Source organism: Crocodylus siamensis, chromosome 5 (assembly GCF_052110815.1).
Source record: "Crocodylus siamensis isolate JL-2025a chromosome 5, ASM5211081v1, whole genome shotgun sequence".
NCBI classification, from domain to species: Eukaryota; Metazoa; Chordata; order Crocodylia; family Crocodylidae; genus Crocodylus; species Crocodylus siamensis.
The window spans coordinates 46,471,480-46,489,415 of record NC_143399.1 but is presented as its reverse complement, the minus strand read 5'-3'; the positions used below and the strand labels follow the sequence as shown (position 1 = coordinate 46,489,415).

Here is a 17,936-nt window from a genome sequence, read left to right as displayed (position 1 = left end):
CTTTCTTAACCCTTTCCGGTTAAGAAAGGTGCTGCAGGGGCAATGGCCTGTGAAGAAATCTCGCCGCGCACCAAGCCAGGCTGCAACCCCCGCCCGGAAGCGCGAATCTGCCGAGCCTCGATTTGGCTTCTAGTTCCTCCAAAGAGGAGCGGGGAGGATGGAGTTTCGCCCGCGCTCTTCATTTCCCGCCCGCTCAGACAGATCCGGAACTAGTACTGGGGCTGAAGGGGGGGGGAGGGGTAACGGATGGCGGAGGTGACGTCGGCGGGGCGGAGCGTCTGGCAGATTTGAAAAAGAAACGTCAGGCGTCGCGCGAGCCCCCGCGGGGCAGGAGGTGAGCGGGGTGGGCAGATAGGGAGGGTGGCCAGGCGGGGGAGAAGGGGTACAGTCCCCGCTGACCGGTTCCCCTCGGCTGCTTGTCCCGCCCGCAGAGCGGCAGGATGGACCTGACCTTTCCCCGCTACGGCCCCAACGACCTCCTCACACATCTGCGCAACCAGGTGCTGGCCGGCGCCGAGGCCAAGAACCTTGTCAAGAGCGACTTGTTCCCCAACCCCAAGGTGAGGTGAGGTGGGGTGGGGAAGCCCTGCCTGGGACGCGCCAGGGTCTGTGCCGTGGCGGCGCGGGCTGGTGTTTACAAAGGGGCTCGGCAGGATGTGCCGGGCTGGGGGGCGAGGAGCAGTCTTTGCTGGGGTGCTGGAGGACTGCCCATTGCTGGAGGAGTCTGCTGAAGCTGCCATGCCAGGCGCTGGGGAGTAGGGCTCAGAGGGCAACTTTCATGGCTAAGCAACATCAAAGCCTGCAAAACACTGGTCATGCTGAGAAGGAAGGGGAGGTTCGGTGGTCTGCTCTGACAGGTGGTGGGGAGCAAGGCAGAGGCTGTATACAGCTGGGGAGACGCTATTGAGCACTGGAATGAGGGGCACAGCCTCTGTATCAGGATTTGCTACACCTTAAATGCTGGAGGCTGCACAGGAGAGAGGAGCAGTGGTGGGGAGAAAAACCCTGGTCAGGCAGGGTTCCCTCTCCCTTTCAGCATCCCCTCTCTGCTCTGCCCCTGTGTGACATGGGGCTAGTGGGAATACACCAGTTGATTTTGGGGAGGTGACTAAAGAGAAAATGGGGATGGGAGTGATGTCATAGGTTCAAAACAAGTGCACCACAGGGAGACACTGAGAAGAGTACTCTGCAAGGTGGACCTATGACCTGACCCAGTAAATGGCAATTCTTATGTTTTTATGAGTTAATCCTCATCTGAAATGGTCTAACTTTGAGATGGTCAGAGGGTATTTAGCACAAGTTAATGAGCTTTAGTGTGTGGACACTCCCATTTTAAGTGCCCTTAGTGTGGTCTAAGTGTAATGCCTGCCTTCACTCTAAATGAATGATATGATGTTTTGGTTAGGGTTGGAGCGTTGTAGCTGTGGTGGTCCAGGAGACACGTAAGAAGTGAGGGGTTTTTTCGGTATCTTTTATTGGACCAAGTATGTGTCTGGGATTGCTGAGGCAGCTTTAAGGTATTGAGGAACCTGAGTAAGAGCATCTGATGCCCCAAAACTTGTCCAGCAACTCCCTCGGCTCTACAGTTGGCCCAGTCAAAAAATCCTTGCCTCTCAGTGGCTTTATATAGGGCTCCTTGTCAGAGCAGGCTGCCAAATCATCACTTAAATTCTCGGCATGACAAGTGTTTTGCAGATTTTGATGTCACTCGGACTTGAAAATTCCATTAGTAACATTGCCTTAGTTATAACTGAACAATTACAAACATGATTGGGCTGTAGGTGTGTAGATTAAGATTACACTTGGCTGGTCTGGCTATTGCTTGTTGCAGTTACATGAGAGAGGTTTCAGTGCAAGTATGTGGGTATTCTTCATGCAGTGAAATGAATCTAGTGCTAAAGGCAGAACATCACTAGTTAACAATGTATTCGGGGTTCTATAAATAACTGGGAAGGCTAGGTACTGATGGTCTACCCTTTCTTAAATTAGTGAGTCACTTGGTGTTAGTCAAACTTCTAATTACCAGGAGTAAATGTTCTTTCTTCAACATGTAGCCTGAAGTATTGCACATGATTTTCATGAGAGTCCTGCAGAACGTATATGGAATTCGTCTTGAGCACTTCTACATGGTAAGTGTATGGTGGTGCATGCACCTGAGTGCAAAAAAAAAAAAGTGAAAAGGAGCTTGTTTCTTGAATTATGGTGAATGACAGTGATTAAAATGTTGGCATCTGTAGTTTAACTGAGGTAATTCAGTTAGCTTAGCTACAATGAAGCTGATGCTCTGTTATATTTGAATGAAAGAATGTAATGCAGGTGCTTAAAAATACTCTAATATCCCTCGCAAATGTTGAGGATGCGTGACATTCGTTTGAAGTAAGCTTCAATTTGCTTATTAATTACAGGTTTGTACTTCTGTTTAGGCCCTGTTCTAATCTGAAATGTTTGTACGCTCTAATCTATTACTTCATTTGAGTACTCTCACTTTTCCTAACCTCTGTTCTTAGTCTACCATAGTTAATTGCATTTCTTTCAATCCTCCTAAAGCAGAGGTGGGCAGAATATGGCTTGTGGGCCAGACCTGGCCTGCCAAGGGATTTTGTCCAGCCTGTAGTGGGTCCCTTGGTACCGCTTGGCCCAGGCTCGGGGTGTGCAGTAGGGTCAGGGTGGCACAGCACCTGGACTCACTTCCTGGCATCCTTGGCCAGGCCCAGGGCAGAGCCATGATCTGCTCCCTGCATGCATGTGCCTGCGGAACCAGCATCCATCATAGGCGCGTGTGGGGAGTGCATCGTGGCTCTGGCCTGGGTCTTGGCCCTGCACTGCCACAGACGCGTGATCCCACCCTGCCTGCCTGTCCTGTTTGCGGATGCTGCTTCCTGCTCACCTGTGGCCCCATCCCAGCCACTCTGCTGAGCATGCAGCAGAGCTCTGGAGTTTTGTTGGGGTGGGGGGTGCTGACCTGGCCTGTAACAGCTCACAAAAACTCTCTAAGTGGCCCTCAGCCCCAAATAATTGCCCACCCCTGTTCTAAAGCATTCAGGAGGTGATGTAGTTTTTTTTTCTTTTGTGAAATTTTAAATTGTGTGTAAATAGTTCTTGCTTCCAATACATTAACTAGGCAAGCTTTCATTCATTGTTTTAATTTTGCAACTCTGGAGAGATGGTATCATAGACCCATGATACTGGACCCCCTCCAGTCTCACTGCTTGATTTTCACCATTTTGCTGCAGGAGGCACAAGGGAAAGAGAACCACAGTTATTGATTCTTAAAGTTGTCTCTTTGGGGATACAGATCGCTAATTGATATGCCCATCACATGTGAATGATCTCCATAGGAAAAAGAAATGCCTGTATGTTCCACTCCTTGTTTTATTTTTTATTTTTTATTGCCTCTTTTTTTTTTTTTTAGATGCCAGTCACTGTTGAAATAATATATCCACAGATTTTGGAAGGCTTCCTACCTGTTTGTAATCTGTACATTCATATGTAAGTGTAATAAATTGATTCTGCATGCTGTATACCAGGGGTGATAAATTCAGGACATGTGAAGTAATGTCTTCTGGTGTCTGCAACTGATAGAGGGGGCAGGGCAAGTGGGGATGGGGCTTGGTGTCTGCTGCTTAAATTTGGGGGACAGAACCCCATTGGGCATGTGTGTCAATGACCAGGGATGAGCCATGGCTGTGTTAAGCACTGCCACTTGCCCTAGCAGATGAACCAAAGGCAGTCTAATGCAGTAAGCACTTCAGTAGATTAGGAACCTCTTCAGCCATAGCATTTATGTAAATTTGTGATGGTTTAGCTGTATGTAATTGTGATGCAGGAGGTTTGGATTAACATTGTACTGTGGTGCCATACAAATGAACTGAGAATTGCATTAGGCTTATTAGATACATAGGTGGTTTTAGAGTGCCGGTCACGTAAGCCTGATGCCCCAACCCTGATGCCTGGTGGAGCCACTGCAATTTCAGATGCTGTGCTCTGTTCTAGTTGCAGTGGAAGAGCTGACTTTATGTAAAGCATTCCAATTTCTCTGTTTTAGTGGCTTAGGGCTAATGCACTGAACAGTATTAAACCTTTTGGAAGGCTGCTGGCGAAAAAATGTAAGGGTACAGAATGGCAAGAAGACGGCCCACAACTGATCTTATGAATTCACTCTTTACTGTGAGGGGTGTTTCAGAGGAAATGCAATAAATGACCAGTTGAAACCTACAATTTAGTAAAGATTTATTCATCCAAAAAGTTACTTTGAAAACGATGAGAAATTTACTTTGCAGCCTTAATAGTATCTGCTTCCTTATGTGAACTCGTTACCAGATGGTAGTGGTGTTCAAGCTTTTGGCTGCATGGGCCAGATGTGTGGGATTAGTTTTTAGGCTGGATTGAGTCCCACGCACAAAGATTGGGCCATGGGGCCTGGCACCCCCCTCTCTTGGCCCCCCACAGTGGGATTGGGTCTTGAGGCCCAGTGCTGTTCCTGCATGCTGGGATTGGGACCTGATACTGCCCCTTCTGGGCCCTCTGCCCTGGGATTTGTTGCCTGATTCAGTGCATGGGGCTTGGGACTCCACATGGGTCTGGAAATTTGGCAGCAGAGGGATGATCCCCTGCTGTCAAATTTCTGGATCTATGGGAGCCCCATGAGCCAAATGGTGCAGCACTGCGGGTTGGGTGTTAAGTATCCCTGCCATATGGCATTTGGTAGAATAAGTGGATGAGATGTCTTGTATACCAGTCTTTGAAGGCAATTTTGGCATAAAACAGAATTTAGAAATAATTGCAGAAAAATTAAAGATTAGCAAAGTTCAGTGGAATGCGAAGTCCGTTAATCCTATCTGGTAGGCTAGTACAGGTGTGGCCAACCTGTGGCATGTGTGCCACAAATGCCATAGGCAGCATCTGTGTGTGGCATCCTGCAGACCAGGGAGGGAGCTGGGAATACAGGGACAGACAGGGAAGGGGCAGAAAGCAGAGCAAGAGATTAGGCAGGGGAAAGGGATTGGAGTGGCACTCAAGGAAGGTGCAAGGCTTACTTAGTTTCATGCCTGCCAAAAAAATTGACCCCCACTGAGCTAATACAAAATGCTTTCCAGATCTGTTGATTACTGAAGCTGATGTGCATCAGTTCATGGAGCTTGTACTGGAAAACCCTTTTCATGTTTTGCTTCATTAATAAGCAATAAATCCAGGGGCATAAAGGCTGCATAAAACTGCATATTTTGTGTATGTACAGCATGTTGCCAGAGGAAAAACTTAACTGAAAGCTTGCCCACAACAGAAGATGTAGAACACTTAAATTAACATTGCTGAAACTTACTATTTTTAATGAGGTTTTTCTTCGATCTGAAATTATTCAGTGTACGAATTCTACCAACTAAAATGGGGATGGTACCATAATTCTTTGTTTTGTTCAAGTATCTACTTAACCAAAACTAATGCCTTACAGGAAGGAAGTTAATAGCACTGATTTAAAAAAGTGTTGGTAATTGGATGGTTTTGTGTGTGTGGGGGGGAAAAAACAATTAAAAAAAAATCCATAAGCAGGATATTGTAACAGTTCAAGATCCATAATATTAGTTTGTCTTTGCTATACAGTTTAAACATCAGCTTATTTGGTCAGTATTGTACTTGCTTCAAGATTTAGGCCTGTGCCTATATGTTCTGGTTCTGGCACTGTGGCACAAAACAGAAGTTGAATACCTCTGAATATATATAGGGCAAAGATACTGTAATTGTCTTTTGAATTAAGCTTGTTCACAGAACCAGTACATTTCTCTCCACAGGGGGCGTTTTCTTCCCATCTGTCGTGTTAATGACTTTCAGATCGCTGATATCATAAATCCAAGTAAGCAAGCATCTCTTAACCCACCCATGGCTTTACATACTCATGTGATGTCTAAACCAATTTTGTAAAATACCTTCAAAGACTCTTGGGATTTTTCTTCTGTTAGGAAATGTCAAATTGTGTTTGTGAAGTTTTGTGGTGAAGCCATCAAATGCCCTCTCTTGACTTGTCACCAGGGTTTGCTAACCCCAGTGAGCAGTTATCTATCCTTGGGATACCTCAGCCAGTCCAGTTAATATTCATTTATCTCGGATGCTTTCTGAAACTGGCCTGCTACTGGCCTGATAATAAACTGTGATAATTTTTGCAGTTGTCTTTTAATGTTTATTATTACCCTAAAATGAAAAGAAATTATAAAAATAATAATGATTAGTAGGTGACAATGTTTTTAGATAATTTCTGAATGTTTCTATTTTCTCCCAGACATTGAGGAGTGTCTTGCCCTTTATTCTCTTTACTCAGTTCAAATGGAACTTTAGAAAGGTTCATGCACTTGAGGACTGATCTTTGGATGTTCTTGAATAGTCTGCTGGAATCCCCTTTATGGCTGGTACAGGATATTTGTATGGTTAAGAGACCCTTTTTGACTCCATTCTTCCTCTTTACCAGTTCTTCTGTACCAACTTGTACATAGCTTTTTAAGCAAATGGCTGTTTTCTAGTTATTATATCCAGTTTATACTTCTTGTTAAACTGTATGAGGTCCTTGAGACTGCATGTAGTCGCATGAAACTCAAAGCTTTATGTGGCTTCCTCTAAGATCAAGTGTAGGTTGCAGGGATGGGTTTTTCCCCCCCCCCCTCTAGTTACTGATAAGGTAACAACTACAAGGTTTGGCATAGGTTTGTTTAATTTTTTGAGAAATGTGGCTTAATCACATCACTTTTAATGCCATTTCACCTGTAGAAATTTATTTTTTATAAATGCGTTTCAGTAATACATATTTGTAAAATAACAGAAAAATGTTATTGGAGTTCTACAAGACATTCTCCTCTTGGACAATGTGGGTAGGCAGTCTCAGAACTTCCTTTGAAGTAATAGTACATTTTTAACAAAAACCCAGTGGTATCTTTAACTTGGTACTTTTTTTATCTTCCATCTTTGCTCTTATTTAGCTGTCTGAATTATGCTGTGTTCAGTTTTTTTCAATTAATCATTGTGCAAATGGAAATTAAAACACTTGCTATTCTTTGCTGTTTCTTTTTAGAAGCAAAGCGGACAGCTCGCTTCCTCAGTGCTATTCTCAACTTCATTCACTTCCAAGGATCGTGTCGTAATGCCTACCTGGAATTACAATGGACATACGTAAGATTTAGTATGGTTTAAGGCAGTGGTTCTCATCCTCTTTCCTACCAGGACCCATTTGCAAAGGTTCATTGCCTGTCCCAATCCATACTCCCCAGCCAGGCTGGTGCACGACCCACATTTCCCAGACCCTCTCTCCCCACTCCCAGTCATGCTGGTGTCCCTCATTCCAAGCCTGCAGCCAGCTGCCCCCTTCCTGCTCAGGCTCCAACTTGTGTGGGTGGCATTAGAGCGAGTCCAGCCCCAGCACGGGCCGGTAGGAAGTAGGAGGGGAGGCCTGTGGCAGCCCGTACCCTGGGCTGGGGCAGCCACGCTGCACCAGACGGCCTGATCACAGCCCCTTCCACCCCCAGATCAGTGTTTCTTGGCTGTCCCACCCCTGCAAGTACCCAGCCTGACCTCGCAGCTCTCCCCTGCTCCCTACCCCTGCTGGAAGGGGCAGGTGCCTTCCCACTGCCCCTCTGCCTTTCTGCAGTCTTGGTGCTTTCCTGGGATCAGTGTTTCTCAAACCATGGCTTGTAACCCTCTGAAATCTTGTGACCCACTTTTGGGTCAGGACCCATGGGTTGAGAAATGGTGGTTTATGGTACAGCTCGGATATGTCCTTCAAAAATATATTGGTTTATGTCTGGAAGTAGGAAGGATTAGAGATTCTGTTGTAGAAGTGTAGTAGTCTCATCTATGTATCTTACAGAATTTTGTGCTTCTATATAATAGTTCTTGGAATAAATTCCAGGTGACTTATCTACATTAAGAGTGTACACAAGAGTGTAAGGCAGTGTATAAGGAGTTAATTGAATAATGGTAAGTTCTATTGTGCCAATGAGCTGTAGGTATCAAGCAAGTGTATGAATAAGTGGCATCGAAGACATTGCTGGAATTCTCTTGAGGAACCTTGTCCATTAGAATTTTTATCCATTTTCAGCCCAGTTAAGCATGTCATGGTGTCTGGAATTAGTGGTTGTATAAAGAGCAGTTTGATCATGGCTTTTGAGGTCTTGTCATTATGGTGCTGTCTTTTCTACGTGCGGATGCAGACTGCTTAAAGTAGCAAGGTATGCTTTTGACTTGTAGAAAGTGAAAAGCTATTGCAGAACTGTCCAGCTTATAAGTAGGTGGGGGCTAAACAACGCTTGGAAACAGCAAGGCAAGCTATAGGCCTCCTAGGCTGTACACCATGCCCCCCTCTCCACCATTACACACCCACATGAGCACCCCCTCAACCACCCCTTGTTGCCCTGCCCTCTATAGGGTAGGATGTGGAAATCAAAGGAGAGAGTGGAGATCCCAGGAGTATCCCACAAACTCTGGCATGGGGGTGGGGGGGAGCATTTGTCAGGCAGGAACCTGGGAGCTGCAAATTAACCATATGGGCCTCATTTGGTCTGTGGGCTACCAATTAAACAGCCCTGAGCTATTATATCCTTCCATCTTAATTGAGGTCCTAGTTTTTGTGATGCATTTGGTTACTTTCTGATTAGAATACTCTAGTTTTGTTGAATATATCCAGTACGTAGAAAATAGATTGTTGATGCACATAAGTGAATACACACCCAACAGCCAACGCTGATGTAGTTGTATCACACTGGTGCTCCACAAACTCTCTTTTTTTTTCTTTTTTTTTTTCCCATTTTCACTTCCAATCTGAATTCAAAGCCCTAATACTAATATATGAGGCTATGGCTAGAGAGGGTTGGCTGCAGTGGAAACTATTTCAACATTTTCTGCATTTTGAGGTAGATTCAATCTACAGAGATGATGTAACTAATGAGACCTAGGCTAAGACTTTGGGGCAAGGCACTTAGCTCCAGGAACTTGTGTATGGCTCCTTGTGCCAGAGAATGAGAATGAGGCTGAACCTATCGCAATAGGAGGAGGGGACTTTTTGCTTATCCTCTATTCAAGGCTTGGTTATTTCTAAGGTTCCTTCTGTTTAAGTTGAAGAACATAACCTGGGTATGGCTGCTTCTGATTCTTGGGTACATATTGGTTCTGTATCTTATATACAGAGTCTTTTGACTTGAAAGGCTTGGCATAGAAGCTGTCTTTGTAATGAACAGTATGTAAATAAGTGAAGTATTAACTTGATCAGTCTTTTTTTTTTTCTTTTTTACAATGCAGGATATGGGTTTCTGAAGGAGCTTGAGCCTGTATGGAGTTGGTAGCATCTTAAAGAACACAGTTTGCCACAAACTGCAGTTTTTAAAAATATGCATTTGAATATATCTATATTTAACTTAAGCTCAGTGCGAATCAGATTGGCTATCAATATGTCATACTTTTTATGCTACATGTTTTGGATATATTTGGAAAAAATTGTGTACTGACATTTTTAAGGTAAAGCTTTAGTATAGACTTTAATACCTTCAGAAATATTCAAGCTCTGGGTGTGAAGACTTGGATATTTGAAAAACTTCTGCTTTGAGGGAATGTTGGAGGTATCAATCATCTGTCAGAAAAGTGAAGCTAGTGTACTGTAGACTAGTCTAATTCTTTCACTAATTATCTCAGCTGTCTTAACAGCACAGGCAAATTGACATGCACGTGGATTTTGGGACCAACCTGGCTCTGAGACAACATACCATAAGCTAATTAAAATCTACTTCTGACATCTGCTGTAAATTGTATCACTGAAAGTCTTAAATTTTACTTTACAGAAATCAACTATGGAAAAAATACAGCAGTTGCAAACAGCAAATCAGCAGGCAGCAATGAAGCTGGAGAAACTTGAGTGAGTACAAGATCTAATAATTAATTGACTTCAGTGGACTTTTCTAGTTATAACAAATGTGTGACATTTACCTGGGAGTAAAATATTTGGTGAGATGTATATCTCTTAAAAAAACAAAAACAAAAAGACCAACACCAAACTGTGGTTGGTTACTGATTTCCTTAAATCAATCTGGGCACTGTATGACATCTTTAACAGTTTGAGAATATTCCATCTGCTAAAAGAAAAAAATGAATATTATCTTCTTTCCAGGTTGTAGGAGTGATAGCTTGCTTTTTCTGTAAAGAAATGAGTGAGGAATCAAAAGTGAGTTTGCAGTTAATCCTGAAATTTGGTACAGTAAGAGATGAAGCAGGACTTCAAAGATATGTTACCACTTTGAATGAATGAAGTCTATGTTCTAGGGCAGTGGTGCCCAACCTTCTGGCCCCATGGGCCAAATGAGTGGGCAGGATTGATCTGTTGGCCAGATCCTGTATGGGGTCAGTTCACAGGGGCAATCCTGTGTACCTGGGTCTCGCTATACGTTGGCTCAACCCTGCCTGCCTGGATCTGGCTGCACGCTGGCCTGTGACATTGAAATTTTGGCAGCAGGGAAGTATCAATGCTGCCACCACTCCACTGCTACCAAATTTTCAGACCTTTGGGGAGTGGTGCAGGCCAGATCTGACCCATGGACTGGAGGTTGAGCACCACTTCTAAAGTATGTAATTTAAGGTCTGATCTGAGAACACTTGGCTGCTTTGGGACTTGAGATTCATAGAATCATAGAATCAATGAGTCGGAAAGCACCTAGACAGATCATCTAGTCTGACCCCCTGCCATGGGCGGGAAGGAGCACTGGGGGGTGGGAGGGGTCATAAGACCCCAGCCAGGTGCCTATCCAGTCTCTTCATGAAGATTTCCAGGGAAGGTGAGAGCACCACGCCTCTGGGAAGCCTGTTCCAGGCTTACAGTGGCCACCCTTACAGTGAAGTAGTTCTTCCTAATATCTAACCAAAACCTATCCTCCCTCAGCTTGTGGCCATTGTTCTTGGTGACTCCAAGGGGGACCCTGGTGAACAGACTTTCCCAGAGTCCCTGCTGGTGGCCCCTGATAAGGTTGTAGGCTGCCACAAGATGCCCCCTGAGTCTCCTTTTGCGGAGACTGAAGAGATTCAGGTCCCTCAGCCTCTTCTCATAGGGCTGGCCACAGAGGCCCCCAATCATACGAGTGGCCCTCCTCTGGACCCTCTTCAGGTTCTCCACGTTCTTCTTGAAGTGCGGCACCCAGAACTGGACACAGTACTCCAGCTGCGGCCTGACCAGCGCCGCATAGAGGGGGAGCAAGACCTGTCTGGACCTGTTAGTGATGCCCCTGTTGATGCAGGACAGGGTGCGGTTGGCTCTGCCTATTGCTTTGTCGCATTGGCGACTCGTATTCATCCTGGAATCAGTCCTGACTCCAAGATCCCTCTCTGCCTCTGTGCTGCCGAGAGGGGCAGCCCCTAACCTATAACCATAATGCTGGTTCCCTCTCCCCAGGTGCACCACTCTGCACTTGTCCTTGTTGAACTGCATCCTGTTCAGATCCACCCACTTCTCTAACCTATCCAGGTCTGCCTGGATGCGGTCCCTGCCTGCCAGTGTATTCACTTTACCCCACAGCTTGGTGTCATCAGCGAACTTGAACAGGGTGCTCGCCACACCCTCATCCAGGTCGTTAATGAAGATATTGAACAGCACTGGCCCAAGGACCAAGCCCTGGGGGACTCTGCTGCCCACACCCTCCCAGGTTGACATCAACCTGTCCACCACCACCCTCTGGGTGTTCCCCTGAAGCCAGTTTGCCACCCATGTGACTATGCATTTGTCAATGCTGCAGTCCCTCAGCTTGCCCACCAGAATTGGGTGGGACACTCTGTCAGAGGCCTTTTGGAAGTCCAAGAAGATGACATTGACTTCCTCCTTCCCATCTAAGCTCTTTGTTACCTGGTCATAGAAAGAGACCAGGTTAGTCAGGCAGGATCGGCCTGGCACGAACCCATGTTGGTTACCCCTCAACATCACTTCCCCTGCAGGGCTCTCACAAATGTGGCCCTTGATAATTTTTTCAAAGACCTTCCCCAGCATAGAAGTGAGGCTGACTGGCCTGTAGTTGTCATGCTCTTCCTTCCTCCCCTTCTTGAAAATAGGGACCGCATTGGCCCTTTTCCAGTCCTCAGGGACTTGGCCCGAGCACCAGGAGTCCTCAAACAGCCATGCCAATGGCTCTGCAATGACACCAGCCAATTCCCTCAGCACCTGTGGATGAAGGTCATCTGGACCTGCTGACTTGGACACATCTAAGCCCTCCAGGTAATCCTTAACTAGGTCTGAACTAACAGTTGGGGGACTCGCATCCTTCCTGGGCCTCTCTGCGTTATCACCCGAGAGCACCCCATTGTCAGCAGACAGGAACACTGAGGCAAAGAACTTGTTGAAGAATTCTGCCTTTTCTCGCGCGTCCGTCACCAACAGCCCTGCCCCGCCCCGCCCCGTAGGGGTCCAATGTTACCCTGAGACTTCTTGCTACCTATATACTTGAAGAAGGACTTTTTGTTATCCTTAATCCCAGAAGCTAATCTGAGCTCCAGTGCTGCTTTAGCCTTCCTTACCAAATCCCTACAAGCTCAGGTCAGGGAGGTATACTCCTCCTTTGTCCCTGCCCCCTGCTTCCACCGCCAGTATGTTTTTTTCTTTGCCCTCAGGCCAGCCTGGATATCTGCACTCAGCCATGAAGGTTTCTTGGACCCTTTTCCCGCCTTCCTGCGCAGAGGAATTGCATCCTGCTGCGCCAAGGGTAGCCTCCTTGAGGAAGGACCACCTTTCCTGGACCCCCATACTAGCTACACCCTGGGCTCCGAGTGCCTCCCTGACTACTGCCCTGAGTTAGTTATCTATTTATAATAGATAACTAACTGACTATGTTATCCCCTGTGATTTTGACTGATCACCAATGTAATCCATGTATATAAGTGCAGGAATACTGAGTAGGAGTGGCATTACCTCTGATATTTGCATTGCAATAATGTTTTCAATAGTATGTCCAACTGGTGCCTACACTTCCAAAGAAATGTTGCAGAGTTCAGAAAATTGCTGCAAGAATGTTTCACAGTCTGCAAAGCCTACCTTATTAATGGCAAACTTCAGCTCAATCTATTTATCTAATAGGTGACTTAGTCATGGGCTAAAGATATTTAGATAGGAAGAAGATTTGAAAGTAAAGAACTCTCTAGCCTGTCAGGGAAAGGCAAAAAGAGATCAATAGCTGGAATGTGAAGCTGAACACATGCAGACTAGAAACAAGGTATACAACTTTATCAGTGAGCATGATTTGCTGTGGAGGCATCATGACAGGAGAGGTTTTTTTTTAAGGAGGGACTTGAAAGAGAAAATGAGATAATTTATTGATGTTAAGGGATATCTCCTAAGCATAAGTGATAGCATGGGGGCAAACTGAAGGTGCTTATTTGAAAATCCAGCAAGTGTGTGCTGGAGTTTGATATTATGGGGTGATTTGAAGGGAGGACTTGGCTTCCTGACATGAATGAAAGATGTTGGTAGAGTTGGGTACAGGCTTTAAAGGGTTTGAAAATGAAGGCAAGCATCTAACACTGTGATAGAGCAGGGGAGACACTGGAAGGATATATAAGGAAGGTTATTGTAATTAAAGCCATGGTGAAGGAAAATATATTTTGCAGTCATTGTTCTTTGGGTAAATGTGATATATTGGATTAGACCAACTAAACAGTTGGAAAAATCTGTTCTTTGCAAGCTTTTGGGCACAAATGCCCTTCTTCAGGTATATAGACAGTCTGTTGGTGAATTATGTGCTCTCCTGAGTAGTATAGAAGTCAAAATGCATGTCTGAAAATACAAATGTGACCGTGAGGATCAGAGGGATGGAAGACAATAGGTGTGAGATAAGAAAAGGTGGGGGGGAAGGGGCAATGTTGAACTAGCAATAGAAGAATGTAGCTGGTAAAATGCAGACGAGTTACCTGGGGTTATTAAATGGCAGGCAGGTCATAATGTGCCATAAATCCAATGTCTATATTTAGTCCATAAACCTACTGGATACAAAAAATCATGACGTGAAGTTCGTAGGCTTATCTACGAACGGTGTTTTGTAAATTCCCTTTGAGGATTAGAACTGAAAAATAGAGGGAAAGTGGTTATCTTGTGATGCTGAATCCACCCCAAACTTTGCCGCTGCTGCCAGCCACTCAGCACAGTCCTGGCTCAATGCCCCACCTCCACCCATGCTCTGGAAAGAGCTGGGGCTGTGCTGGGCGGCTGGTGGCAGCAGCGCTGGGAGCGGAGCGGCATCAAAATTTGGGGTGGATGCAGCATCCTTCCAGTGCCGCTGGTGTCTGCTCTGAACCCAGCCCCTGCCAAGAAGAGCCCTGTGCAACCCTGGCTGCAGCCTGCCCCACCCTGCCCTGCACAGATCTTGGGAGCACATGCCTCCCCTGTGCCCTCCTGGGGTGTAAGTAGCAGTGGGAGCCACCCTCCCCACGAGCTGCAGCTCTGGCCTCCCCCCGCCTCGCTTGGGCAGCACCTGCCCCTGTCCCCCCCTCACCACAGGGGGGTTTTGATCTGCCCCCCAAGCCCTTTCCCTCCCCACTCTCCTTCCACCCCACCTGACTTACCAGCTGGAGGCAGCTTTCCACGCTGCCGGCTGTGCTTCTTGCTGCCTGAGTGATGCACTGTGGCTATGCACAATGTGGGCATTTATTGGCCAAATAGTTAGCCCTATCTGGCCAATATCTGATACAGCCAGTTTACATTGGAACCGATCCAATGTTGGACTGATGTATCAGTGCACCTCTACTAGATATTGATCACAGTGTCTAAAATGGAATTGTTGGTAGTGGAGTATTAGAGAGTCTGATGGATGGGTGATGGTTATTAAATTTGTGATGAAAGCAATCTGATATTGCAGGTTTTTGGTCCAGATGATAAAGATATCATCTATATATCTTGCATATGGTATGGGTTTGATGGTGCAGTTCTTGAAGAATTCTTCTTCCAGGTGGGCTGGATAGGACTGAAGCAAGATTTCGTCTGTGAAAGCTGGAGAAAATGTTGGTGCAGTAGCTGAGAGACAGATAAGAGCTTAGACAACATGTTCAGCTGTGTAAATGGTAGGAAAGGCAACATCTCATGTATTATGCAGAAAAACCTCTGCAAGACATGTGAGTCTGGATCTGAGGACCTCAAGAAATCGGGGTCAGTCAGAACTGATATGGAATCTATTAGTATATACTGTGTTTTGCTATCTTGACCACAGTGACAGAAATGAACTGGGTATGTAATGGTATGAACACTAAAGAAATTCCCCTGCATTTATTTTGACTATTTATAGGTAATAGTGGGAAAACAGTGTCCCCAAATTAGAGAAGGGAAAACTCTCATTTTAAACATGTCTCAGACAAATATTTCTATTAGGTCCTTTACAGTCTAACTCCTGTAATACATGGTTCTTCCAGCATGAGTGGCATAAGATACCCTGGATGGACAAAGCCACCTCCCTCTATTACTACTCAAGTTGTCAGTCCCCTTCTCACTTGCAGCTAGAATTCTTTCAGGCATATTCCCCACCTCTCTGCTATTGTCCTTTTTAAATCTGTAGCCATCTTTTGTTCTTACTGGCTATTTTCCAACGGCTTTGTTGTTGTTGTTTTTAAACAAACAAACAAAACCTTTTAGCAGTTATGTTCAGTACAGACCTGCAGAGCCTCTTATCTGACAAGTGTAAGTCTTGGGTCTTAAGTCTTCAGTAATGTTGTGCACATTTTATACATTAAATATCTAGACTGTTTTGCCACAGTATCAGTTTTACTCCTGTCTTTGTACTTTTTCATGTTATATCTGAAACATACAATTCCCTTTCCTTAGTGCTCCCAACATCCTCCCTCTTTACTTAAGTAATTGTTTGGATTATACGTTGACTGTGGAATCTTTCAACAACATCCTGCCAAAGCAGAATTTGAATTACTGTCTTGAGTTTGAGTCTCTATCTGGTCACAAGGGTGTCTTTCTGGTTGTAAGTTCTTTTAAGGTGGGGAAAAGTGTTTTCTTTTCTGTGCTATTGAGTCCAGGGCTGTAGTGACACTTTAGTATGCACTAAAAATGTCCAACTCCATTTTTTTGTATATAGCACCATTCCTGCAGAGCAGCAGGTAGAGTTCAAGCAACTGTCTGATGCCATTCAGGAACTGCGGCAACTTCTAAATACTGAGTATTGTCGAAAAACGGTATGACATTTATATTTCTCTCTAGTGCTTAGTGTTTTTGATTATGGATATTATTCTTTTGGTTTGTCAGAAAACATTAGAGTGTTACTTCTGACTAAAACAGAAGATACAAAATCAAAATATGAAGGTATTTATTAGAGGTGCACCGATACATTGGTCCTAAATTGGATCGGCACAGATATGAGGAAAATTGAGAGCATCAGTAATAGGCTTTTTTTGACTGATACGGCCTATAAATGCTGTGGCGCTGGGGAGGGGGGTGTGGGCTGCAGTCACCCCAAAATTTGCCCCTGCCCACCCCGAGCATAGTCTCGCCTAGTCCCACTGGGAAGAGCCTGGCACAGCCCTGGCCCCAGCTTGCTGCAGTAGCCTGTCCTTGCCCATGCGCAGATCTGGGGGCACATGCCTTCCCCCCTGCCTCCCCAGGCCCAGTTGCCGTGGGCCCCAGCTGCCCCCCATCCCGGTTGGGCTGGAGTGTGGTGGCTGCAGTGGCTCCGGCTCACCTGGGTAACAGCAGAGCGAGTCCAGCCCCAGCATGGGCTGTAGGGAGCAGGAGGAGAGGCCTGTGACACCTCCCCTCCCCTGGGCCTGGGCTGCTGTGCTGCAGCAGGCACCATGGTCATGGTCCCTCCTGCCCCTCAAGCAGCATCTCCCAGCTGCCCTGTTCCTGCAAGCATGAGCACCAGCCCCAGTGCTGTCAGCCTGGCCACACAGCTCTCCCCTGCCCTCTTACCCCCCACTAGAAGGGGCAGGTGCCTTTCTGCCACCCCTCTGCCCTGCCACAGCTCGCAACCCTTTGAAATATTCTTGTGACCCACTTTTGGGTCATGACTCGCGGGTTGAGAAATGCTGTTCTAAGCAGCTAAGAGAATACTGTGGCTATCATTGGGTGATGGTGAAATTTGAAAGGCTTGCTCTTAAAAGATCAAAAGACCCTGACCACTTTAAAGGTGACCCTGGTAGAAGGGAAGGGGAGGAGGTGGTCAGTATGACATGAGGCTGACAAACTGACGGGGAAATGGCCAGAAGTTGCAGGCCAACTGGCTCAAGCAGGGGCAGCTAACAAACTATGAAAGGGCCATGTGGTTAGACTTCTTTCTGTGGTTCTTACCTTATGTATCTTCTGTATTCCTACTGTTTTCAAAATTGAGAAGTACTCTCTTGGTGCATCTACATGTGTGCTTTACTGCAGACTAATTAACTTCTCAGTAAAGCATCACAGTCTACACGTGTGTTGGTATTAAGGGGCAGTAAACTAATTAACTCCACCATAGGATAGTACTGTCGAGGACGGTACTACAGTGGAATACTTTACTCTGCTGAAATGGACATGTAGATGTCAACCAGGGGCATAAATTGCACCTGGTCAGCCCAGCCAACCAGGGTCTTGACTCAAATTGCTGCTATTTTGGGCACACATGTAGAACCAATCATCCAAGAACAGTTGACACTGGCATGGGCTGCACCAGAGTTTATTGCGTCTTGACTCAAATTGCTGCTATTTTGGGCACACGTGTAGAACCAGTCATCCAAGAACAGTTGACACTGGCATGGACTGCACCAGAGTTTATTGCATCACCTTAATTTCACATGCAGATGCACCCATTGAGATAATTGTCCCTATATATAACCACAGCTTCTGGAGAGAAGTCTATAGCAGGGTCTCTGACCCCAGTGAGACCTTCTGTAGTATTCATGGTTGATGGTAAGGGGGTTGTAATCCAAACTAATGTTGCATCTCAGGTGAGAGGTAAGGGCCTCGACACCTGTGG

General features: G+C 45.8%; 1 protein-coding gene across 1 annotated transcript in view; it reads left to right on the top strand.

Annotated features, from left to right (window-relative positions):
• The first annotated feature begins 213 nt into the window (after positions 1–213).
• NUF2 (NUF2 component of NDC80 kinetochore complex) overlaps positions 214–17,936 on the top strand; it is a 32,839-nt gene continuing 15,116 nt past the window's right edge. Inside the window, exons 1-8 of the mRNA XM_090048539.1 lie at positions 214–334; positions 432–560; positions 2,055–2,129; positions 3,413–3,489; positions 5,787–5,848; positions 7,055–7,152; positions 9,810–9,883; positions 16,068–16,164. Of these exons, the coding sequence (XP_089904665.1) occupies positions 441–560; positions 2,055–2,129; positions 3,413–3,489; positions 5,787–5,848; positions 7,055–7,152; positions 9,810–9,883; positions 16,068–16,164 (603 nt within the window). The 5' untranslated portion in view covers positions 214–334; positions 432–440. The remainder of the gene's footprint in view (positions 335–431; positions 561–2,054; positions 2,130–3,412; positions 3,490–5,786; positions 5,849–7,054; positions 7,153–9,809; positions 9,884–16,067; positions 16,165–17,936) is intronic.